General features: G+C 42.1%; 1 protein-coding gene across 3 annotated transcripts; it reads left to right on the forward strand.

Moving 5' to 3' along the window:
* The first annotated feature begins 764 nt into the window (after nt 1-764).
* ap1g1 (adaptor related protein complex 1 subunit gamma 1) lies at nt 765-23,198 on the forward strand. Of its 3 annotated transcripts, XM_023790707.2 has the most exons (24): nt 765-1,108; nt 3,476-3,679; nt 3,812-3,936; nt 4,114-4,255; nt 5,088-5,184; nt 6,170-6,246; nt 6,870-6,878; nt 7,544-7,639; nt 7,719-7,799; nt 7,900-7,998; nt 8,175-8,230; nt 8,351-8,464; nt 8,567-8,707; nt 9,214-9,268; nt 9,778-9,900; nt 12,480-12,569; nt 12,651-12,775; nt 13,011-13,115; nt 14,779-14,920; nt 18,794-18,920; nt 19,310-19,399; nt 19,636-19,796; nt 19,917-20,015; nt 20,195-23,198. In XM_023790707.2, exons 1-24 carry the CDS (start codon nt 1,043-1,045, stop codon nt 20,294-20,296), a joined length of 2,526 nt encoding a protein of 841 aa, XP_023646475.1. In that variant the 5' UTR covers nt 765-1,042; the 3' UTR covers nt 20,297-23,198. The 3 variants fall into 3 exon arrangements, with proteins under 3 accessions (XP_023646475.1, XP_023646476.1, XP_072574350.1); XM_023790708.2 differs by lacking the exon at nt 6,870-6,878 and having other exon boundaries at nt 766-1,108; XM_072718249.1 differs by lacking the exons at nt 765-1,108; nt 3,476-3,679; nt 6,870-6,878 and having other exon boundaries at nt 3,890-4,007.
* Nucleotides 23,199-24,524: the final 1,326 nt, after the last annotated feature.

Genomic DNA, 24,524 nt, shown 5'->3' on the forward strand with positions numbered 1-24,524 from the left:
GAACTCTGCTGCTTAAGGTCTAAATGCTTGTCCATGGTGTTTTTCATGTACTTTTTAACCTGCCGTTAACATTTGTGCTGGAAAACCTGATCTGCCAAACTTTTTTTTTTTGGTTGGCTGTAAGGGCCTGGTGATATGGAATCAGACGCTGGATAAAGTAAAATGCATTTTTAAAAATGTTTGCTCATGTGAGGTGTAGATAGACCTGTTACTTCAGTCTGTGAGTGTGGATATGTCCAGCTGAGCCTGGACTGCCAGAATAGGGAAATTCACATTCACAGAGGTCAGTTAACACTGGCTGACAGAAGTGTGATGCAGGTATTAACCCTCCCCAGTCCAGAGCCCCTACTTTCTGTCTGTAGAATCTGTGGCTTATATTATTGTGAACAATTAGTGTTATGTGTGCCAAATATATAGATTCTCAGAAATGTACCTTTTTCTCCTTCTGTGATTTCTGTCTTAAATGTATTGGAATGTATCGAGCACATAAATGTATCTGCTACTTACCTTGGTAGTTAACGGCTGTCTGCTCTATAGGATCGGTGAATACTAGGAAGAAGTCAGCAGACTGGTAATATTAATAGTTAACTACTATTCCTTTGCTATGCAGGCTAAGGTAATATAGTCAGGAGTCAGAGCACTTGAAGCACAATTCAGTGCATCCCATTTTCCAGTGCTGTGCTCACTGCCTGAAATTTAGCATTCCTTTGAGGCTAGAGAGCTGTGCTTTAATGCTAACAACCATGACAGCAATACTGGTTAAGGGAAGTCCGGAAATGTTTGGCTAGCAAGTTTATAATGTCTGAGTGAAACAGCTGTGTTATTGCTTTTTTGTTTACGGTCTGTGTTGGTCTTCAAGTCAAATAGACGTCAGATTTTTCAGTTCTCATCCATGCGTTTTGCATTGTATTCCCCTCCCTGTGGCAAGTCAAATGCGTTAAGCCCCGCCCCAAGCAGTGGATACTCTCTTCCTGGTCGTATGCTGGCGCTTTTGTAAAGCTGAATCACACAACTTTAAAACAGGCGAGACGATAATTTGAAAATGAGTTTTCTGGATGCGGGAATTGAGTTTGCATTTTCTTTTGACCAGTTGTATGACCGTTTACAGGTAACTTTTTTGTTTGCTTTTTAAACTAGACGTGAACTGGATTTTGTCTTGTTTAATTAAGAGGAAGTAGCTATGTTTAACAATTAGTTTTCTTTATATAAAGTGATGTTAGTTCCCCAAATGGTTAAAAATGTGACCTGTCATAACTGAAGGCTGGCACCAAACTTAAATCTTACTGTGGTTGAAAGAGAGTTGTTCCCAAGCCCTGTTGGTGCCCCCACTAGGTTTAGTTAGATTTGGGAATGTGACATTACAAGTTCTGCTTCAGTCAATGCCTTGAAGCCATTACACTCGACATTTTACGCTGTGAATGGTTTTAGTAGCAGGTGAAAAATGAAAGGAAGATTGGGGAATTTAATACTTTAAGAGTTGCAGGGAACTGCAGGGAAGAGCCTTGATTTTTTTTTTTTAAGGGTTATCTGTCATTTCAAATGACTCTCAGATTAACCTTCATGATGTGATTGACTCAGCAGTACTGGTTGGCAGGTAAACTTTAAATGTGATGTGAGTTTTTATGCAGTGAAGCATTTATATCTGGTGGCATGTTCTTTCTATGTATAGCTTTCAGTTTTTACAATGGAAAGTCGGGTATTGTGTGACACAGAGCATTGCTCAATTTTAAGGATTTTTCCAGGTTGTCCATAGGGCAACTTCCTGGGTAAATCCAGGTTGCCTGCTCATAAATGTGGCTACCCTACTGGAAAGGCTGTATTGATCCCATAAGTTTACATTACCTATTTAGAAGACGAATCTTCTGTCTGTCAGTACCTACATCAATATCGCCTTAGGCCTATATGATATAAAACACTATATGTAAATGTTTAATACGTATCACTAACATTAGATATCAACCGTGCAAAGATAATGTGAAAAAGAAATTCATAACGAGTTGCCGACTCATGAGATGATTAGAATTGTCGAACAAACTGTACAGAACCACAGTTATTTTGTAGACTAACTTAAAAGAATATGTAATTAAAATTTTATGTAATTTGTGTAATGCATTTTTTGTTGAGAAAAAAATTCCAGTTCATATTTTATGCATTTATGATGTTCACTGCACAAGACAAAAAGAAAATCCAATGTATTTATTGAAAATCAGTGTAAAAGTGGAGTCGCGCCGCCCAAATCCTTGTTAATCAAGTCAACAGTGTTTATTATATTACATATGGACATCACAGGAGCATTGAAATTATAACATTTATGCATAAGGACCAGATCCACCGTCTTTAGTGTTTGTAGAAAAACGGTAATTTACAATGTTCAACATTGCTAATTCAGGCCGAATTATAAAGAGAGTTGCCACTTTTCCCGTATAATATGGGATGCAGCATTCCAATAAGGGAGTATGCCATATTATAAGGGACAGGTGCCAGCCTTGATTATTCAGTCTTAATGCACTAAATGAAGAACCTTTTGGCAATGAAGGCACCTGGGGATATTTTTTTGTGGTTGTCCGTCGGGCTACCAGCAGTGCCTATTGTTACCCGAGAGAGAATTTGATCGTCCTGGATGACCGTTAAAATCGAGCACTGCAAAGGTGTGTGTCTTTTGGAGTTTCAAAGCTTTGTCAAATGGAAGCAATCAATTTTGACGATGACTTGCTGGAATTACCATTTAGTGATGGTGTCGTGAGATTTTGTAGTATTGTAGACTGTTTCTTTCCAATACAAGCAGATTAATGATTTCCTTTTGACTCAGTGTGTGTTTTATGATTGATTTATCATTCATGGTAGTAGAATCAAACATCTTTTCACATAATCCCAGTATTGGATTATTTTCCTGTGAGGTCTGTTAGCTGGATGTAAGTAGAATGTGTTGTGTAAACATAGGCATGGCAGTTAATTGACTTTTTGGACTAAATGTAAAGCCTGGAGAACTCAATCCCACCACTGAGCATGAGCTTGCTTTAATTTTTAATCAGCTGGAGTACTGATGCTTTGAAACCTTAATGCTTTTCTTTGTAGACGTGGGGAGAGGATCAGAATGGAATGTCAGCTGTCCTTGTTATTGTCAATAAAAGTTTATGTGCTTATCTGGAGTTTTATTTTTGCCCTTTTAAAAATGGCTTCCGGGAAGAACTTCATCTCCAGTAGTCTTTAAGAGTTGTATCTGTTGTGATGGAACTTTGAACTTAATACAGAGAGAGAGAGAGAGAGAGAGCGCTTCTGGATCGCTTTGAGTAAGTGTTCTGAGTAGTCTGATATTTGAAACTCAGGTAGAGATGTACTGTTGTGTGGTTCCCTGTGCATATCTGTCAGCTAGACTTACTTTCATCTTAATGAACCATTCAATTAAAAAAAACAAAGTGGAACTTGCTTTAAGTTTCTGTTGCAACGTTAACCATCTTTTATCTCCCTCTTCAAGAGCATGCCAGCTCCGATCAGGCTGCGGGAGCTGATCCGGACTATCCGGACTGCACGGACCCAGGCAGAGGAACGGGAAATGATCCAGAAAGAATGCGCTGCTATTAGGTCGTCCTTCAGAGAGGAGGATCATACATACCGCTGTAGGAATGTTGCTAAGCTACTCTACATGCACATGCTGGGCTATCCGGCACACTTTGGGCAGGTACTGATGCTCGTGCTGCTTTCAGGTTTTCCCCTCTGAGTAACGCTGTAGCGAGAATACATACACAATCTTGTTTGTGTACATCTGTATTGTCATTTTGTTAATTAAAAATTAATGAATCTGTTTTCACAGTTGGAGTGCCTGAAATTGATTGCGTCTCAGAAGTTCACCGACAAGCGAATAGGGTACCTGGGAGCTATGTTACTGCTGGATGAGAGACAAGATGTCCATCTACTGATGACGAATTGCATAAAGAAGTGAGGAGAGTCTCCTGTTCCGCCGCCGATCGCAAGGATGTTTAAGTAAAGCTTGGGGAAATATTAGTGACGTGAGCTGCTACTTTTCTGTAAGACGGTCTGCCAAAGCTGTCATGCACAGCATTCTCTAAGTGGACACTCAGAAACCTGCTTTCTCTGCTCCGTCCCTCCATGCAGTGACCTGAACCACAGCACGCAGTACGTGCAGGGCCTGGCCTTATGCACGCTGGGCTGCATGGGCTCGGCCGAGATGTGCCGCGACCTCGCAGGGGAAGTGGAGAAGCTCCTCAAGACGTCAAACTCCTACCTGAGGAAAAAGGTACATCCCCTAAGTCCATCCGAGCAGCCCGTACCTCCCAGCCTGAGCCGTTCTCGGCACTCATGGGTTTGGCTCAGTAGGGTTGGGCTTGCACACCTATTGCAAAGCTCTTGCTATGCGGCACTTTTCAGAAGTGAACAATGCATTTTTTTCGTGTCACATTTTGTGTGATGTAGTTAAATTGACTTTTTTTTTTTTTCCCTCCTTAAAACATTGTGGATGAGATGGTGTTGAGTGTTGTGAGATCTTCCCTGAGCATAAGGCTTGGTCTTTCCACGAAAATTTCCCATTTTGCCCTGAGGCTCGTTTAATGAAATTGCTCGACCCCTGAGTTTGTTTCATGGGCCCTTGGTCTTTGTTTTCATGTTCTTCAAATGCACGATGTTATAAGAGATGCTCAACACAGTGAATTTGTCTTCTCAGACAAGTAGCGTGAGTGTCAATGTGGGAAGGATTGTGGAATTTGTATTGTTATTGCACATTTACTTATGGCTTTAGATATTTTTGCTTGGAACATTTGGAGTATGTTGTTCAGTAGTCAATAAATAATTGACATCAAGCCTCATGACATCAAGCTTCTAAATAATGAAATGTGAGATCCAAAGGTCTGAATCCTTTTTCGAGGCACAGTATTTCAGCTCATCTCATGCTGCCAGTTCCCACAAATCCTGTCGTTTCCTTCAGGCGTTATCTGTAAATAAAGATGGCAGGTTTTTCCTTTTTGTTGTAGTTTTTTTTCCCTGAACAGCATAGTTTTATATTGCTTGTGCAGGATGGCGTGTCTTGTATGGTAATGAGTTTTGTTTCTGAAATCTGTCGCCTCCGTCTGCAGGCAGCGTTGTGTGCTGTTCACGTCATCAGGAAAGTACCAGAGCTGATGGAGATGTTCCTGCCCGCCACTAAGAATCTGCTGAGTGAGAAGAACCACGGTGAGACCCTCTGCATGGAGAGGCAGTGTGGGGGGGGGGGGGGGTGTTGGGGGGTTGGGGGTGGACCTTCACATATTGCTCTTTAACCTGGTTTCTGTAGATGTAGCAGGTGTGTTATTCTCTGCTGAACTTACAAGCAGTAGCTCAGAATTCCACTCACTGCCTTGCTGTTGAGCCCGAAAGAGAAGTTAATAAGTAAAATCAATGCTGTGTCAGTGGAATTTGAAATTGAACAGCTTTTGGTCAGCTGTATTAAAAGGTGTGTTGCTGACAACTCTGGGGAAACCCTGCTTATCGTGTGAAGTTTAAAGCTGGAAGCTGAAGAATTGATTCTTCTTTTAATGTGCTACTTTGTGTTGGGGAAAATTAAAAACTGTAATCTGTGCTGCCTTCACCTTAAAGTTGAAGGCTTCATTTTTTTCTGTGATAAACCTGTGTTGTTTCAGCGATTGGTGGGCACACAGTGATATTTTGCCCTTAGGATAAAACTAGAATTTTTTTTTGTTTTTGTTTTGATGATGTGCCAGGATGTGAGTCTTGGGTTAAAGGTTCAGTGTGAATGTGGTTGAGGGATATGTTTCTTGGAGAAAGAAATGCATGTCTTGCTTTTAATATGGGAAGTCTTCTACTGCAGACCCATTGTTTAAAATCTTTCAAAACCAGTAATGACGGTTGCTAGGTGATTTTTAATTGACACTTCAATCCATTGCATCTTTCAGTATCGTACAAGCTTACTAACCATTGGAACCTCTGAATATAATGAGCACATTAGTGGTTCTTTCTCTAATTAAAAAAGATAATTTGCAGATGGGGCCTAGTGGCAGCATTTCCAGTTTTTTGTTTCATTAGCTTTGGTTTTCTCCAAATAATAAGGAACCGAACTGAAAATCCCAGCCAATCGGTTTTCCCGCCCGTGGTTGTGCGTGAAGCCTCATGGAGGCATGGCTGGTGCTGCATTCACATGCCCTTGTACTCCTGTGCCCAGGTGTTCTCCACACATCGGTCGTCCTGCTCACGGAGATGTGCGAGCGCAGCCCCGACATGCTCGCTCACTTTCGCAAGGTACGAGAGTCCTGCACCCTTCCCTGCACCCTTCCCTGCACCCTTCCCTGCACCCTTCCCTGCACCCTTCCCTGCACCCTTCCCTGCACCCTTCCCTGCACCCTTCCCTGCACCCTTCCCTGCACCCTTCCCTGCACCCTTCCCTGCACCCTTCCCTGCATGCTTCTGCTGCCTCGCTGTCAGTATTTAAATTATAGTCGTCCATTTAATAGGCCAGTCTGAATTGAGGGCTGAGGGCCTTTTTTTCCTCTTAATTCTGACTTTCAGGTGGGTTGTATTTTTAGTTGTGAATTTATATTATAACTTGAAACCATTCGTTTGTTTTGGGTGTATCTGTAATGGCAGTAGGACCATTATACTGAGTTTTCGTTAGGTAGAATGGGCTCAGCCTGGGATGTTTTTTTTTAATCTCTGTATACCAGCTTGTGAATTCTGTCTTCTCTCCAACCCCCCCCCCCCCCCCCCAAAAAAAATCTGTGAATGACTTCCCAGCTCGGCCGCTCCTCATATTCATAATCAAAGCATTATTTGAATCTCTTCTTTAAACTTTAAATCTCTTCTAGTTCCTCCTAACATCTGCCTCATTTTTCTGTCATTTGTCTTTGTTGAAATTCCTGTGTTAGAATGAGAAGGTAAGAGCACATTCTGCTTCATTCGTGGTGCATGCTTCTTCAGGGTGATCGGTTCACGTGGGCGTCATGGCTGTGGTCTATATACCGCTTTTTCCCTCTTTCTAGTACTTGGCAGTTGTCTGTCTTCAGTTTCCATTGTATGGTTCCGATTAATTTTATTTTATTTTTTTTAGCTAAATCCATTATCTTCCAGTTACTTTACACCCTCCAAACTAATCATAGGATGTTGTAATTATTCATTCTGTCACCATCTGTTTGTGGGCACTAATAATTTCTCTTATTAATGAATCTGGGTGTAAGTGTAGGTTGTCCTGTTGTCGTCTGTTAATATTCAAACCTGATTTTTATTGAATTTATATTGAGAGGCTTTATATGATGATGAGTGTTTCGGCAAATGTCCTTAGACCACATTAATTCTCCTTATTAATAATCTAACAATCATTATACACATTTGAGAATAATCTGCCTCCCTTTAATCATTTGATAAAAGAAAACGATTCCACTTAGATTTCTTGTGTTAAGTGTTGTTTTTATTTGTGACTGAATGTATGCATCTGCCATGTAGAAAACTATATTTGTGTCACAGTTCACTTTTAAAAATGCTGTTAGTTCCTCGCCGCCTAGAGGCAAACCTTAGCCTCACCAGTGCGTGGCTCTCCTTTCAGCTTGTTCCACAGCTAGTCCGAATCCTAAAGAACCTCATCATGTCGGGGTACTCACCAGAACACGACGTGTCGGGCATCAGTGACCCGTTCCTGCAGGTGAGGAGCCACCCTCCCCGTCCTTGTCTCTCCGTGATCTACCTGGCCGGTTCACTATTGACAGGACGTTTTTGCTCAGGTACGGATATTGCGGCTGCTGAGGATTCTGGGTAGGAATGACGACGACTCCAGCGAAGCTATGAACGACATCCTCGCCCAAGTGAGTGCCCGCACGCTTGTCTGGTGTTTTTCCCTGAGCTGCTGTGGTTTTAATACCTTCCATACTCCAATTCAAATTTTTTTATGCAATTTTTTTTAAGGTGGCAACCAACACAGAGACGAGTAAAAATGTAGGAAATGCCATACTTTACGAAACGGTTCTGACCATAATGGACATCAAGTCTGAAAGTGGACTGAGGGTGAGTTGACTTTCACCTCGTGCTCAATTGTTGTTATATTATTTTGTCTGTGTGTTGTGTTTTTTCTGTAGTTTCTAGTTGTGTAACGTATAAAGTTCTAAAGTTCACTTTATTTTCACTTTATTAACATATCTTGAAATCTAAACTCTGATTTCCCCCCCCCCCCCACCCCCCAGGTTTTAGCAATTAACATATTGGGCCGATTCTTACTAAACAATGACAAAAATATAAGGTGAGCCATGTTCTTCTGTTTTATTGGGTAAACATCTCCCATTGGTTATCCTGTTGACACCTGTACATTATCCATTGACGTCATTGGTGAAGTCCTCTGGCCTCTGATGTCCACGCATAGGTATGTGGCATTAACATCTCTGCTGAAGACTGTGCAGACGGACCACAATGCAGTACAGAGGCATAGGAGCACCATTGTGGACTGTTTGAAAGACCTGGATGTGTCTATCAAGAGGTGAGCAAAGCTCTCAGTTGCTGGAAGCAGCTGTGAATTTGTCACACATTGGCAGTGATTTATTTTATTTTATTTTTCTAACGCTCCTCTATCGGTCTCTAGGCGCGCAATGGAGCTCAGCTTTGCTCTGGTGAACGGGAACAACATCCGCGGGATGATGAAAGAGTTGCTCCATTTTCTGGACTCCTGCGACCCAGAATTCAAAGCGGACTGCGCGTCTGGCATCTTCCTCGCCGCTGAGAAGTAAGTGTCGCCGATAACCCAGTCTGAACACCGTGCCTGTCAAATTTGGCACTCATTTTAAAGTCCCTGGGTGCCAGATTGCTTCCAGAAGGAAAACCATAAAGAATATGCTTAATCGTAACGAACTGTGTGATGAAAGTTGGGTGTATTTTGGGGTGGATTAAAATGCTTTTCGTTGTTTTCTGTCCACTGAAGCGTCACCTTTTAGCAGTTATGTCGCGTGATGATAAAATGAGTGATCCATCGTCAGAGAAACTCTGCTGAGACTTATTTTATCTGACGGCATTGAGCTTACGGGACCCTGTGCAGAGCTTACGGGACCCTGTGCAGAGCTTACGGGACCCTGTGCAGAGCTTACGGGACCCTGTGCAGAGCTTACGGGACCCTGCCACATGCTCCGCTTTGCCCACTATAACCGCCCTCTTCCCCTGGTCTTTGTTTCTGTAATTTTTATGTTCCCCTCTGATGCATGTTGCTGATTAACCTGCCTAATGTTTTGGCCGTAGGTACGCGCCTTCGAAGCGGTGGCACATAGACACGATCATGAGGGTACTGACAACAGTAAGGGCTTCCTTTCAATGCCGTTTTCTATTACAACACACAGTCTTACAAAACCCTTGAAGGACCATATTTAATCTGATGCGTTTGCCTCTGGTGTCAGGAATATTTGAATAGTGTGCTCTGCTTTATTTAGGAAGATCTAAAACATTTGAATGCTGTGCTTTACATCTGATTCACTTTCACTAGTCGTGTAGCAATATTTCTTTAACTATGGAGAATGTTTTTCAGTCATGGACACTAGGTTTACAGCTTCAGTTACAGAAGTGCAACTCCGTTTGGTTGTAGTTAGGGTTAGGGATTTGGAGCCATAATGGCAGAGCAGATGGCAACAGAATTATTAAGGACCAGGATAACATGTTAGGAGTTTTAACTCATAGGTTGGCCCCTGTTGTTTTGCGAAAGATGAAGTGAATTACATTTGTAAAATACCTATAAACAGTGTTTGTAGTTTTAAGAAGTAAAGTGTGCAACATGCCCAGCTGAGTCCCTGGTCTCTGTGATGGCTGCAGGCGGGGAGCTACGTTAGGGACGATTGTGTCCCCAACCTCATCCAGCTGATCACAAACAGCGTGGAGATACATTCCTACACAGTCCAGAGGCTCTACAAGGCCCTACTGGATGACATCTCACAGGTGTGCAAGTCTGCAACTCCGCTTCCTCCTCTCACTTTTGTTCTTTTAACAATATTGTCTTAATAAAATAAGATTTGTCTGATTTTGAAAGTAATCGATGAAAGCACAAGCTCATTGTTAGTTGAATCAGCAATACCAGAGGTAAAATCCATCTTCTAACCAGTTAATCTTGTCATGGTTGTGCATAGAGGTAAATGTGGTGGTGGGTGGTTAGTAGTCGTAGTACTAGTAGTAGTAGTGTTCTGCTGTTCAGTAAATGTCAACTCCTGGCAGCCATCCAGAGAATACTGTCCTGTCATCTGTCTCGTTCTTCTGGTTTCCCAGTGGCATGTTAATGGTTTTACTGATTTGAGTTCATTCATCTTGTTGCTGATTTGTCTTATGCCTCTTAAATGTTTTGAAGCATTATGGTCTTATTCCATGCCCTAGGTCTCCTCATATGTCCAAAGATAGATTTTAGTTAGGTTATTTATACTTCAAATGAAAATGCAGACTCGTTCAAGAATCTGTTTGTTGTTTTTTGCCAGCAAAGTTCAAGGATATCTGAACTCTGGTCCTGTTTTGTCCATTGTCCACCTGTCAGGTCCATAAAGAATCACTTAATCCAAACAAGGATGAAGGTTCTTGATTCTTTAACCATTCTTGAATCCATGGTTCTTTTCCAGTCCAGTTAGATCTCCTTATTTTGCTATTGGAATATAAATCTCTCTTTCTGTCTGTAGGCCATTGAGATGTTTTCATATTTGCTGGCTCAGTTTGGTCGACACCATTCATTCATTCATTCATTCATTTTTTTCTTCCTTCATTAGCTTGTACGTTTTCTATTGGAATGCCTCTGTCCTCATTGTCTGCTTTTCAGAGGTCATCTCAGAGATAATGTGACCTCATCTTCTCTTACTGGAGTATCCTCCATGTGTCTGACCTCATTAAATATATCTTGCTTGTCATCTTTGCCTTAGTGGTCCTCTGTGTGTTTCTTTCATCTTTTCTTTATTATTGTACTTATTTTTGCATGTATATAGATTTGAAACTGACAATATCTGGGGGAAAAAAGCATTTAAAACATGCTTCTTATACTGAGCAAATTTGTTATTTAAGAAGAGTGTATCAAACTGGTAGCCCTTCGTGTGGCTCAGTACCTGTGAAGTAGCTCTCAGTTTCAAAAAGGTTGGTGACCCCTGTTTTAACATCTACTCATGGCTGAAACTTCATTTTAATGCCATGGATCTTATGAATAAGCAGCCCTTCGTTCTCTGATTTTGCAAATATTTGTCTTTTCTGGTAGCTTTTGGAATTCACAATTCTTTTAATACCCTCTCTTTTGTAATTTTCAGTCTTTTTTCCAGATTGCTCTCAGATGATTTCCTTAAACTCTTTCTGAGGTTCCTCTTGTTCTCTATCTGATAGGTCCAGCATTTCTAATTGGTTCCTGATATTGTCCCTGAAAACACTTGATATATTCTCAAGGGGCATATTCTCAAGGTCATTCTGATGGCCTTGATCTTAGAATTCTGATGGCCTTTATGTGATGCTTGTAGTTAATCATCTGTTCTCCAGTCTGCTCTAGGCCACATCACTGCTGTTTATATTGAGCTTTTCCGTCATTTGTCACTGAGGTGATGGCACGCCATCCAGTGATGTTAACGATGATGGAATACATCGGCAATGAAGAGGTTGTTAGATTTTGCTAAAGCTGATTGGTTGCTTTCTAGCTTATGTCTATTCAGAGTCCATACTGACCAACAGTATTTTCCATTTTCTCATTTCTGACTTTAACAGTTGCCAGGAATATATATTTTGCATGTCCTGTCTGAACCTGGCTATAAAAATTCAATTTGCGCCAGTTATTGGTGCATAAGCCCATATAACTGTCTTATAGAAGGGGTGTCAGTGAAATCTAACTGATATATGAGTCATTGACAGCATGGTATTAGGTCTGTTAGTCCTTCTCGTGTCCTTCATGACTATAAAAACTCCGTAACTTGTTGTTCTTTGCAATGTAATATCAGGAGATCAACGCTTGAGTGGCTTTGAGTCGAGTGTAGAGTGCCTTCTGACTTGAGGGTCCCATCTTCCAGCACAATGTGAAAATTCATTTCCGTGTGTCTAAGTCCCACCCCCCCCCACCCCCCATCTCCCACAGTTTTAAACAGTGATCTTGTCATCGTCCCCTCTTTGATCATCTGCTGCAGACCACGACCCAGTATAGGTTGTAGGTTTCATTTGGCACCTCTGTGAAAACTTGTTTGCCATTGGTCACCCTGATGGCAAAACACTTCAGGCAGAATAGCTCTTATCTATACCATGAAGAAGATGTGATTAGTACAAGGTGTGACATTGTTGGGACTATTGAAGGAAAAGCTTCAAAACCACTTAAGGAGAGCGGAGGCAGCAGGATAGGATTGTCACTGGTTGCTCACTTTGCTATTTCCCGCATCCTTCTGGGGACCTTTGCGTCAACTGCCAAGTCTAAAAAAGAGCCTTGTTTATTCAGCAAGGCTAGATGTTGTGTATGAGTGTGGTGTGTAGCTTTGCTCTTCTGAAGCTATGGCATAAAAGCTTGTTTTCCCTTCCTCCAGCAACCTCTAGTGCAGGTATCTTCCTGGTGTATAGGCGAGTATGGGGACCTACTGGTGTCAGGCCAGTGTGAGGAGGAGGAACCTATCCAGGTATATCCCAGCTGCTCCTGATGCTGTTTACAAAGCTCCTGGCCCAGTGGCAGTGCTGAACTGTTCCTCCTTTGTCCGTAGGTAACAGAAGACGAGGTCCTTGATGTTTTGGAAGGTCTTCTGGCTTCTAACCTGTCTTCCCCAGTGACCCGAGGCTATGCCCTTACTGCAGTGATGAAGCTGTCCACTCGTTTCAGCAGCGTGAAGTAAGCACCTTTCTTGAAATTGTCCTCCCCAGTGACCTGGGGCTATGCCCTTACTGTGTCCATGAAGCTGCCCAGCGTGAAGTAAGCACCTTTTGCTAATGAGCTAGTCTGTCTGACGAAGCAGCGGCACAAGCCTCCAGCCCAAATCCAGGGAGATGGGAAAATGTCAGAGGGGCTTTTAACTGGTGTTCTAAGCATGTCCTGTAACCTGTGTCCCGTTGTTTGTCATTTCCAGTCGGATAAAGAAAGTGGTGTCTGTCTACGGCAGTAGCATAGATGTGGAGCTACAGCAGAGGGCGGTGGAGTACAACGCTCTCTTCAAGAAGTATGATCACATGAGGTGAGCGCCCTCTGCTGAGCTGGAGGATTATGTAGGGATTTACGGCAGCCATTGTCTTTCATCAGTGTTTTGTTAAAGAATTTGCTTAGTATGTGATGGCTTCCAATGATATGATAGTTATGTAAACTGCACTGTAATAACTGTGTGGCCATTTGTGATGACAAATATTAGAGGTGGGGGTGCACCCGTGCCATAGTCATTACCGGTGTGATTGTGCACTATGACATGGATTGCTCTATACCACGTAGACTGCAGTCAATAGCCTAATTATACAACAGCCTATTTATAAAAAATAAAGCATTTTATTTTCTTCAAAGCTTCAGTTGTAGTCTGAATACTTGTCCTTATATAGTATATGTAACTGGTTTATCTACGTTTGAATTTTCGACCAAACCCATTCTGACGCTCTGTCATGATTAGCAAATTAATACATTCAAAATAACCAGATTTTGTGTAACTATACATATTAAACAAAAATACCCTGGTTGCATGTAGATAGTAGCAATTTAAAAAGTAAAACATATTTGCTGGATCAGCATATATATGCGTCCCTGCCTTCACACAAGGTGCATGGTAAAGGCACAACTGCCCAGTTAACGTGTGGTGACACCGTGCCACTTAAGCTAGGGTTAGGCTTAGGCTTAGGCTCATAAAAGTAAGGAAGACTGGGAAAGAGGAATAAAAAAAGACATGAGTGGAATGTCGGAACCAGCTGAGGTGTCGACAAGGTGAGGAGAGTCTCGTTCCAAAACGGGATCAGATCACCTCTGTTATTTGGAACTTCTTCGGTTTTAAATCTTCCAGCACGGAGCAAACTTCAATAAGGAAGCTTTGTCTGCGTGTCGTGATACAGCACCGATGCATTGTTACATCCCCCTCCTTACTCTCACGAGTTACTCTGAGAAAAACATCATTTAAATATTTCATTGTGCCGACTTCCCAGCTCCCGCAGAAGTCCTGGGAGTCTCCCGCATGGTGATAGTGGCTCCATGACGCCTGCCCTCCTCCTCCAAAGATTCTCGATAAGCTCTAGGGTCTTTGCCCCCTCAGGCGTGCTCTCGCTCTTACAAACAAACGCCCAGGATATTGTATATAATCTGCGGGTGTCAGGGAGCCGGCATCAACATGCGGGAGACTTCCGGACGGGAGGGATGTCAGCACAGTACGGATAATGTCGGTAGCTGGTTGCCTTGATGCTTTCATTTGTGTGAAATGACCTCAAAAGTGTTTGTCTTTCAGTAACAGCAGAGCTGGTAATTTTGGTTTTGTTATAGCATGGAAAAGTAAGATATTCAGGCATTTTACAAAATAAATGCTATTGATACTGTCCCATGTGTCCTAAGTGAAAACGATACATTCCATGTACTTAATATATTATAAAAATATTTTGATTTACATAAAGGGACAGGACATGTTATTCCTTCTAAAACCTGAAAAAAGTAATACATTGAAATAATACCATCATCGTGCAAAAAGTGAAAAATACTGTGGTGATCATTTTAGGTCATTTAGCCCACCCCTAGCAAATAAAGCATAGCTTGATTACACATTTTTTGCATACAGGCGTAAAATATTTAAAGTAGACAGTGTCTTTCATGGATGATGTTGGCTCCCTTTGATAAGATGGAAATAATTAAAAGTGTGTGGTTTATGGCACCTGAAGGTCTGCCCTACTTGAGCGAATGCCGATAATGGAGAAGACCGCCACCAATGGACCAACGGAGATGGTGCAGACCAACGGGGAGGCGGAGCCATCAGGACTGGAGTCCAAGCACCCGCCCAGCATCACGCAACCCGCCAGCCAGGTAAGATCTGTAACTCGCCAGCCGACGTTTGATCCGTATGGGTATTTGTGTAATGGGTGGCTGTTTTGAAACGCCCCTCCCTCTGTCATCAAAGAGGGACATCTGCTGGCAACAAGTAACATTGTAGCTGTTTGTTGGTTTGTCTTGGCATGACAGTCAGAAGTCTGGGTGGAGCCTAACATTACTGTGTTGCAGTTTGCACCAGAGAACTGGCAAAAACCACCTGCTTAACTCAGGCTGACCACTGGAAGCCTCCAGTCTGTAGACTGTCTGAGCTGCTCTCTCTGGGGTCCACATCTGTCCAGACTTAGCCACCATTAGTAACTCTGCTTTTGAATACTATCAGACCCTGAGAGGAGTTTATACAAGTCTGTCGACTGGGGGGGGGGGGGGGGGTGTCTCCTAGTCACGTGTCACTCCCTACCTACCACCTGTGGGAGATGCACAGGAACAGACTGACATGAGATTCGACTCAATAATCTTCAAATCAAATAGCCTTTTATTGTCAATTTACTATATGTCCATATCATACAAGGGAATTGAAATGCTGTTTCTCTCTCCCCTTCGTAGTGCAGTATTAAATATAAAAGTATAAACATATAAGATATACGATAAATACCATATGTACAATATGTAAAAGTCGGTAGTGCAAAAACAGCAAAGGACCAGTAACAGGTGTGCAAAAAGACAGTTACCAGCAGGTGTAATATTGTCTTTATATGGTAGCGGCTACAGTAGGGTACTTGGTAGGTAGTGACTCTCTAGTTATGGTCCAGGGGCAGGGGGCAAGGGTGGGGTGGTAGTGGACAGAGTTCAACATCCTGTCTAGAAAGCCTAGAGTCTGGTGTGTTACCGCAGTGAACAGCAGCATTTTGATAACTAGCTTCCATCTCTCGAGTGAATTTTGTTTGTTCATTTGTTTTTTTTTTTTTTTAAAGTACCTTAAGTAAACTAAGTGAGCAGGTGTGGAATGACACCAAGTTAGTCACTCTGGGGTGCGTTTCTCGAACAACGACGGAAGTTAGCATTAACGATGCATCGTACTATGGTAGTTCAAACTAACCAACATCCGACCAACGACTGTTTCTCGAAACCGTCGTACCACAGTTGTTCGAACCACGTTAGTTAGTTAGTTAGTTAGTTAGGACTTATGTAGTTGGAACTACAGTGGTTCCAGCGCTGATTGGTCAGACTCACGGCTAACCTACCGTAGTTTAAACCACAATGGTTCCAGCGCTGATTGGTCAGACTCACGACAAGTCGTGCGCAACAACAAACAACGCACTTTCACAGCCGGTCGCGTACAAACACTTGCGAACTGTGTAAAATATATAATAATCACACACACACATGTATATTTATTTGTGACATCAATTTCTGTCAGTCACATAAAGCCAATAAAATGAAAATTAGCAATCGCGGAAAAATAATTCGACGCTCCTTGGAGTGATAAACAGAATAACTTTTATTCCGACGTTGTCGCTTACAGAATATTGTTATACTGGCTGACTGGAATACACAGGTGTGTGTAATAACCAAACATTACAGACGTAATTTCCCGAGAACAAAGGCATGGATTCGTATCTGGCCGCTGTAGTGTCATTCTGCTTTTACTGGATAAAATTACCCACCCCTGTGCTAATTAATACTTTGCAGTCTGAGATTTGCTCACTACAGACAGTTACCGTACTTATGACCAGAGACCCACACAACAATTACGTTTCAAACTACATTTTCAGACAACTTCACATTATATGTGATCGTAGAGCTAAATTATTTCTTATTAGGTATTAAAGATTATTAAATTTCTTACTTACACGGTGACTATACCCTTATTGCACTGTATTTTCCACCATCGCTGACGAATTTACATATAACTACGCTTCTAACTACAGCTCGTGAGCTGTAGTTCGAACTACACAACTTAACGACAGTGTTTGCGAACGTTCGTTCGAACTATGGTTTCGAGAAACACCTGCGTCGTTCAACGATACATCGCACCACGTAAGTCCGCAGTATCGTTACCTATGTAGTTTGAACTATGGTTTCGAGAAACACCTGCGTCGTACTTACATAGTTTGAACCACGCAAGTTGCTAACGTAGGTAGCAACGATGGTTTCGAGAAACGCACCCCTGGTTGGGCAGAAGGTTGGCCCGTTAAAAATGTCGCTGCAGATTAAACTGCACAATTGTTATTTCGCCCTGTCAGCCGGCATTCCGTTTAGGTGCTGGTTGCTATGGCAGTGCAGTCTTTGTGCAGAAGTGAGACTTTTTACAGTAATTGTGCGCTTCTGCTTAGTTAAGCGCCTCAGTTGTGCCCCCCACAGGACTGCATTAAAAGCTTATCTTCCTGCTGAAATGACTGAAATGCCTGACTTGTGTCTTTAAATGTGATAACATTCCAGTAGCTGTTATGCATAGCAGGAGGGGAAATGACGACAATGGAAATATTTGTTCTTGATAGTCAGCATAGCCTCTAATGGCTTGGGGGAAGATATGGGAACCGAATAGTATAGATTCATTGTCTCAGCTGATCCCGAATCGCAACCAAGTGATCTGGCTCTGATAAGTGTTTTATCCAGTTGAGCATAACCCAGGACTATTGGAAGTTATAAACTTGTGGGTCTTTTTTAATATTTTCTCAAAAAATGCTATTGAATGTCTATGTAGGTTGTTCATTATATGTATCCTTGTCTGATTGCCATTTTCATTTTAGGATTTCCTCAATTTTTAAATTAAATGAACAATGGCAAGGTCAAGAAAATGCCCGACAGAATTTTTCCCCCAAGATGTTTGACCAATACCAATATTTCACACAAGCACACAACACTTAACTGTACTAACTTAACTAAAACTAGTTCTTTAAATCCAATTAAATTTTAGCGCAACCTGCCTTTTAAAAAGTGTTATAAAAATGTGTGTACAAAGTGTACCTGAGAGATCCCATGTTCAGTCCTCAGTGATGTTTATTATAAACTGGAAATGACCTAAATGCACCCTTCCAGTTCTATAGTAAGATGTTTTTATTTTTCATTTGGACGCCTTGAAGCTAAGCAGCCAACGTTGCCTCTAAGTCAGTTTAACTTTAGAGGCCTTTTTAATTACTAGGTTTAAATCCGAGAGCCTATTTATATGCACACACACGCCTCTCTGTGTAAAAGGGTGCATCTCCTTGTCCTCATCAAGTCTCTCCTAGTGCCTCACAGAATAAGCTGCTGTTATACCCCAAAATGCAAATGAAAAGAACTGCATTGAAATGGATGAGATGCTTTTGTTGTGTGAAGGTCCCTAAATCAGATTGTGTGCACTGAGTGTTATAATGAAGGCATTTTTGGCTAATTAACATGTCGAGTTTATTACAAGTTTATTACATTGTTCTTGGCATACAGTGTTCAGCAGAGCACAGATCAGCGAGTTATGCCCATTGTCTGCTTCCCTGACTTGTATAATGCCCGGCCACATTGGGAACATTGGCAGACGCAGAGTCGGTCACATGACCCGAGGCCTTTGGCTTGCTCTCAAGCCTTACTTCACCTCGCCGTGTTTCTGCATGTGCTTCAGCCTCCAGACCTTGGATAAGATCTGCTTGTGCCCCTGGGGTCTGAGCTGACGTCATCCACCGCATAAGCCCTTTCTTCTAACTGTTTGCACGGGTTGCAGAGAAATATTTTATTAAGACCTTGGCATATTCTGAAAATTGGAATGATTTATAACATTCATAGCACAGAACCTATTATCATATTGGCTTGTTTCTGAAAAAATAAGTGGTTTCTTGGCTTTAATTATTTGTCGATAATTGTTTCTACCTTGGCAGCCCACTTGAAATTGCGTGGCTTCAGGGAAGGTGTCTTGAGGCTCTACTCATGTTTCAGGCTAATGATTTGCTGGACCTCCTTGGAGGGAATGACGTGGCGCCTGTGATCCAGACCACCCCGGCAGCGAAGCCGGCGTCCGCAGGGGGCGAGCTGCTCGACCTGCTGGGGGATCTCTCTCTGTCAGGTCAGTCCATGTTCCCGGCTCTGTCCCCCAGTAGCTTTCCAGTTATCGGCTACGTGTCATCATCATCTCTGATAACACTGTTTAAAATGAATGACCTGTTTGGGATATTGGGAGTTCCCTATCTTGTATGCAGGCGAAGCAATGGAACTCTGTCACATGAAACTTTCGGTCCTTTTCTTGTGAAACGTTCTGTTCGCTGCAGATGCCTGTTCACGTCTTTCACCCTTTTCTTGCAGAGAACGTTGCAATAGTTATTCCCCCCAAATAATATATACCAGGAATCCTTCTGCATTTTGACCAAATACTGTATCTGTTCCTTGTAATCATAAGTTTATTTTTCATTTCAAATGGTTGTGGATATTGTGTCTCTCTCTCGCTCCGGATAATAGGTGACCCCGCCCCTCAAGTTCCTGTGTCTCAGCCTTCCTTCCTGCTCGACGGCGTCTCCTCACAGCCACTTTTTAATGATGTTGCTGCAGGTGACCACAGCCGACCTGTCTGTGACACTTTTTGTGGCTTGGGGTTATAACCGCCACCTCTTACGTAAAACCTGTTAGAGGAATTTTTCATAATGTATTCAATCATTGTTTTGCTCCAATGCTGATTTTCACTTTGATTGATTTGCATTTGTATTCATTTATTTTTTCCATTTGTATTACATCTGAGGGGAATGTTCACTGTCGGTGCCACAATGTGCCTTAATGTGTGTTCGTAGGTATCCCGCCAATGACGGCATACAACAAGAATGGCTTGAAAATAGAGTTCACATTTGAGAGGTCCAACACAAATCCAAATATAGCCATCATAACCATTCACGCTTCCAACCACACCGAGACAGAGATGACGAACTTTGTGTTCCAGGCTGCCGTACCAAAGGTGAGTTTGATGCATCTGAAGATCATGGTCTCAGTCATGACAGGTGGTGGGGCCTTCTAGGGCATGGTTTTCCAGTTCCTTCACCCGTAGATCTTTTTTTTTTTTTTTTTCTCTGACCAGACGTTCCAGCTTCAGCTCCTGTCACCCAGCAGTAATGTCATCCCCGCCCTTAACCAGGGTGCAGTCACACAGGTCATCAAGATACTCAACCCCCAGAAGGTAAGAAGCTTCCTCTGTTCTCACTGTCCCGTGTCAGAAATTGATTCTGGTTGATTAAGATGAAAAAGAATGTTTAAAAAAAAAAAAAAAAAAGATTCTCCAGTAAACAGCTGGAATGCATAAACCATCCTAATTGGACAGTTTTGCTCATAATAACCTAAAATTTTTTTAATGTTCAGCATCAGCTGCGAATGAGGATCAAGCTGACATACACCCACAAAGGATCTCCGCTTCAGGACCTGGCTGAGGTCAACAGTTTCCCCCCTCAGTCCTGGCAGTGATGGCCTCACTCTCGAAGACCCACCTAGGGAACTGAGGGTGTGGGGAGGGCCTGGATGTGCCACTCGCCGGTGACACGGAAGGCTGCTGCCCTGGGGTCGCAAGGGGACATCGACCCGCTGACGTGAATCAACGACGACGACGTTGGTGACAGCAAAGGTGGCGAGGAGACAACAGCAAGCAGATACCATCGTGTCCATTTCCAGACTTTGCAACTTGTGGTTCCAACCTTGGTCTTTCGAAGTCATGGCTTGCAATAGGCACTGATCACTTACCTTTTGCTGTTCAGGCAATCTCCAAACCCCATCATTTCAGATACATCAGCTTCCCCCCCCCCCCAAGTCACTTACAGGTGTGGGGGTGGGGTCTCACCTTCCTGGGCCATTGCTGTAAGGAGCTGCTGTCATTGTTTGTGTGTGGGTGTGTCTGTGTGCATATTTCTTGGTTTTTAACTTAATCTAATTGGAAGTGGTTGGGAAGATCAGAATGATTTTGTGAACTGTTGATGGTTTTTTTCTTTGGGGTCTTTGGGGTCGAAGACTATGACGTATGCACTTTATCACACCGTCTATTCACCACGCAGAGCTGGTCACTGTTCCAGATCTTGTTGGGTAATCACTATTTTCGATGGCTTTGGTATTTTTTATTTTATTTTTTACTGTATTTCAGTTGGTTATGTTTGAAACTGCAGGAGCAATATTCTGTTGAGCCTGCTAGCTTGTTGCTCCAAGTACAAACTTCTAGGTCCTGGTAAGCATATGCTTTATATAAAACGTGTTAGTTCCACTGGATTGAAGAATGAATTGCAGTTTTGCAAAAAAGGCCATTTGATTTGAGGAGTTTGTGAGAATCTGGACTTAATTTTTTGCACTGTAGCACTGACGTCTTTCAGCTTTTTTTGCTGAGTTATTAACCAGAAGGACATGAAGCTCATTTGAATCATGTCAGATTATGCAGGGTGTATAAGGATGGAAAGCTTTTGAATGCTCACATTCAACATTAAAGGGAAATCAGAGTGTTTGACCCCTGTGACTGTGGGCTGGGGGGACACAGTCAGGAGAATAAAAATATTTTTTGAGCTTTGAGTGTTGCTGGTATTTGATGGATATGCTAACACTTCATTTTTGGGTCAGGATAAGGGAGCAACTTCACTGGTGGCATACAAGATTTAAAAAAAAATAAAAATAATTCACTGTTTAGACTTCATAAAATCATTTTAAACATTTTGCAGAGCAGTTCTTTCCGACACATAGCAATACTCTCCCATTTTAATTTTATAATGAAATGGACAAGATTCACTGGTTTGGGTTATTTTTGAACTTGAACCATTTTAGGAATGTTCTGTGACGTTTGGCACCCATCGCTTTTATTCCTTGTTTTTTCTTTCTCTCCCGAATATTCTGTTCCACGTTTGGAGTAAATGGGCTTGATGACTTGATGACAAAAACAATCAGGCTTCTTCGTTGTTGGCTGTGTAGTTAATGTTTCGCTCATCTGTATTCTAGTTGTGAGCACGCTGGCGGTCAAACCAAGACTGAGTGACACTGGGCAATTGGAAGTGCATTTCCTGGTTGGCTATTGGTGAACACTGTTGAAGGTTTGCAGAATATGTTCTCTTCAGCATGGGCCCTGTTTTTATATAGACTTCATGATGTCCATTTTGTGTTCCTTGACCTTCCCCCTCCCAAATGCCATCCGAACAACCACTGAATTGCTGAAAATTCTACAGTTTAAGAAATGTGATAAACTTGAAATGGAACAAAACAAACACATACAGGTATATCGCACTGCATTTCTCTTTGTGGGTCCTTTGGTACAAATCTGTCTAGATTCGCATACTCTTTGAATGTAGTGCTATGCACCATTGAAAATGATATTTCTCTTGGTATTTTAAAGCCATCATCTCGACCATATAAAAATGCCCCCCCCCCTCATCCCCACTCACTTTCTCCTGCTCAACAGACGTGAATTGACATCTAACAACGTTGTTGCACAGTGGTGATAATTGACGTCTTGCGAAACTGCCTGTTATGACAAAAATGTGCCTTTCCCTTTAGGTGGAAAACCCAGGATTTGCCCTGTTCAGGTGCTGGTCACTGGGCTCTGAGTCCGGTGAAATCGTGACTATTCAGTGATGTTGCAAAAAGAGGCAGGGAAGAATTAACGAAACAAAAATACAAAAAGGTTAGACATTGTGGTCTTAGAGCAACTCTGAATCGGTGTCATGTGGTTTCACGCGCCGGGTGCCGCGCCTTTGGCTCGTCTGCTGAGAATAGGGGCTCTTGTCACCAGAATAAATACCTCATTGTGTTTCCTCTGTTCTGTACATCCTCTAACACGTTCTGGACTATGAGCATTGGAACATGTCACCTGCAAGGCCACGTCCATCAGCCCACATTAGGATGTCGAGTGCACCGGGGTTTCAGTCAATATACGAACATACTGCTGAGAGGTTTTGTGATGATGTAAATGCAGAACCACCCATGAACTTGTTCTGTAGGATGAAAAGATGCTATGCTTTTTACATGCATTCTTCTAGACTGTCTTTTCTTTTGTGACCAAATCAGATGTTTTTGCAAATTGAATCTTTGCGAGCAGTGTGATATGTATATGGAGGTAAATATGACTGATTTTTTTTGACTGAATGACTAAATGCAATCTTGGCTTATCTGTATATATTGTGGGCTTTTTAGATCAATTCTTCACATCCATTTTTAAACCAACTGATTTCTGATTTTGTTGAGTAACACGTGTATTGTCTGAAATGGATCTTAGCATCATATTAGCCTAAGTTAATGGCTCTCCTTGTTTCCTTGTATATTAAAAAGAAATAGTATCTGCTGCCTGTGTATTGTATATAATTGTAAAAGAAATTAAATAAAAAAATGTGAAATATTAAATTGATGTCCCTGCCGCAAAGTAGTCTAACTTGGTGGATCTGATGAGCAAACCTGGTGGTAATTTTAATAATACGGTATAAAATGTACTGCGTATGTCGGTATGTTGGCTTGTCATTGGAGCAGTTTCAGTATTTCTTGTATTTGAGATCTGTTCCTGGGTGTGCTTTATCAAGACCTAATTGTAATTTGATGTAATGACAAGGGTATAAGTAAAATTACTTTGTCATAACTGGGGTCGGAATTGATCAGTTGTAGGCCTAATTCACTATCTTCCCCCAGATCTGGTAGATGTAAGCAAGGTTTCTTGCCTAGGTTCCCTGACCAGGAGATGTTCGGTGGTGACCTCCATGAAGGTGTCTTCCCACCACGTCCCCCTGTATCTGCTACCTGTGTTTCAGCTGGACTAGATATTCAGACATTTGAGTGCAGCTTGCTGAGGGTAATTTGTCTGGACTTGTCCTTGCTGTGTACATTTGGAGATATATTTTTTTCCAGAAACATCTATATTGTAAAGAAACCCTTAAAACAACCCCAGATATTATTTGATTGCTCGAATCTGAATTGGAATCAGTGAATTTTAGTGGGTTTATATCTTTTAATAGAGGAGAGAAGTGTTGTGTGATTCCCACTTTGAATGATCTCTTGTTCGTGTGGATGAATTCCACTGTCCAAAAAAAAAAAAGTGCGGTCAGGTGTATTGGTGACTTAATAGACCATGGTGTGAGTGAGTGAGCCTGGTGATGGACTGGCGCCTTGTCCAGAGTGCCCCCTGCATCTCACCCTTTGTAACCTGGGTAAAAACTCCAGGCTTATCTCAACCCTGTACTGAGTAAGCAGTTGTGGAAAATGGACATTTGGAAGCATCTGGTAATTGTTAGTTGATGCAGCATTTGTGTGGCTGTGTCAATTCAATTTATCAAATTTTATCAAGATAAAAGTGGAAGGTGAACATGGAAATGTAAAACTTCCTTTATTCCCATTCTTTGAACATCCTATTTAAAATTTTTTTCTTCTGCAGATCCACGTCGTGTTGTAAAAGGCAGCACAGATAACGCGGTGAGGTGACAAGCAGCTCCTCAGCTCCACACTACTGCCGCTGTGTAGATTAATGTGTAATATCCAACCCAAAGTTTGGCACCAGTGTGCCATCTTTGGGCATTTTGTTACTCCGCATATTAAAGATGGTTTCTACACACGCAGCCCTGTTATCATTTCACTGGTTTGCTCGTTCTGTCTGTGAAAATCCAGCATCGGCCTTGATTTATTACCAGAACCACCGAGATGGTTCCATCCCATTGCGACATGCTGTGAGGCTTTTCTACATCCTCAT

This window comes from Paramormyrops kingsleyae, chromosome 11 (assembly GCF_048594095.1).
Source record: "Paramormyrops kingsleyae isolate MSU_618 chromosome 11, PKINGS_0.4, whole genome shotgun sequence".
Taxonomy (NCBI): domain Eukaryota; kingdom Metazoa; phylum Chordata; class Actinopteri; order Osteoglossiformes; family Mormyridae; genus Paramormyrops; species Paramormyrops kingsleyae.

Coding starts and splice junctions, on each gene's coding strand:
- ap1g1 (XM_023790707.2), top strand. CDS start 1,043: ATGAGTTTTCTGGATGCGGGAATTGAGTTTGCATTTTCTTTTGACCAG. Junction 7,640..7,718: donor TCAGTGACCCGTTCCTGCAG/GTGAGGAGCCAC, acceptor GTTTTTGCTCAG/GTACGGATATTGCGGCTGCT. Junction 7,800..7,899: donor TGAACGACATCCTCGCCCAA/GTGAGTGCCCGC, acceptor ATTTTTTTTAAG/GTGGCAACCAACACAGAGAC.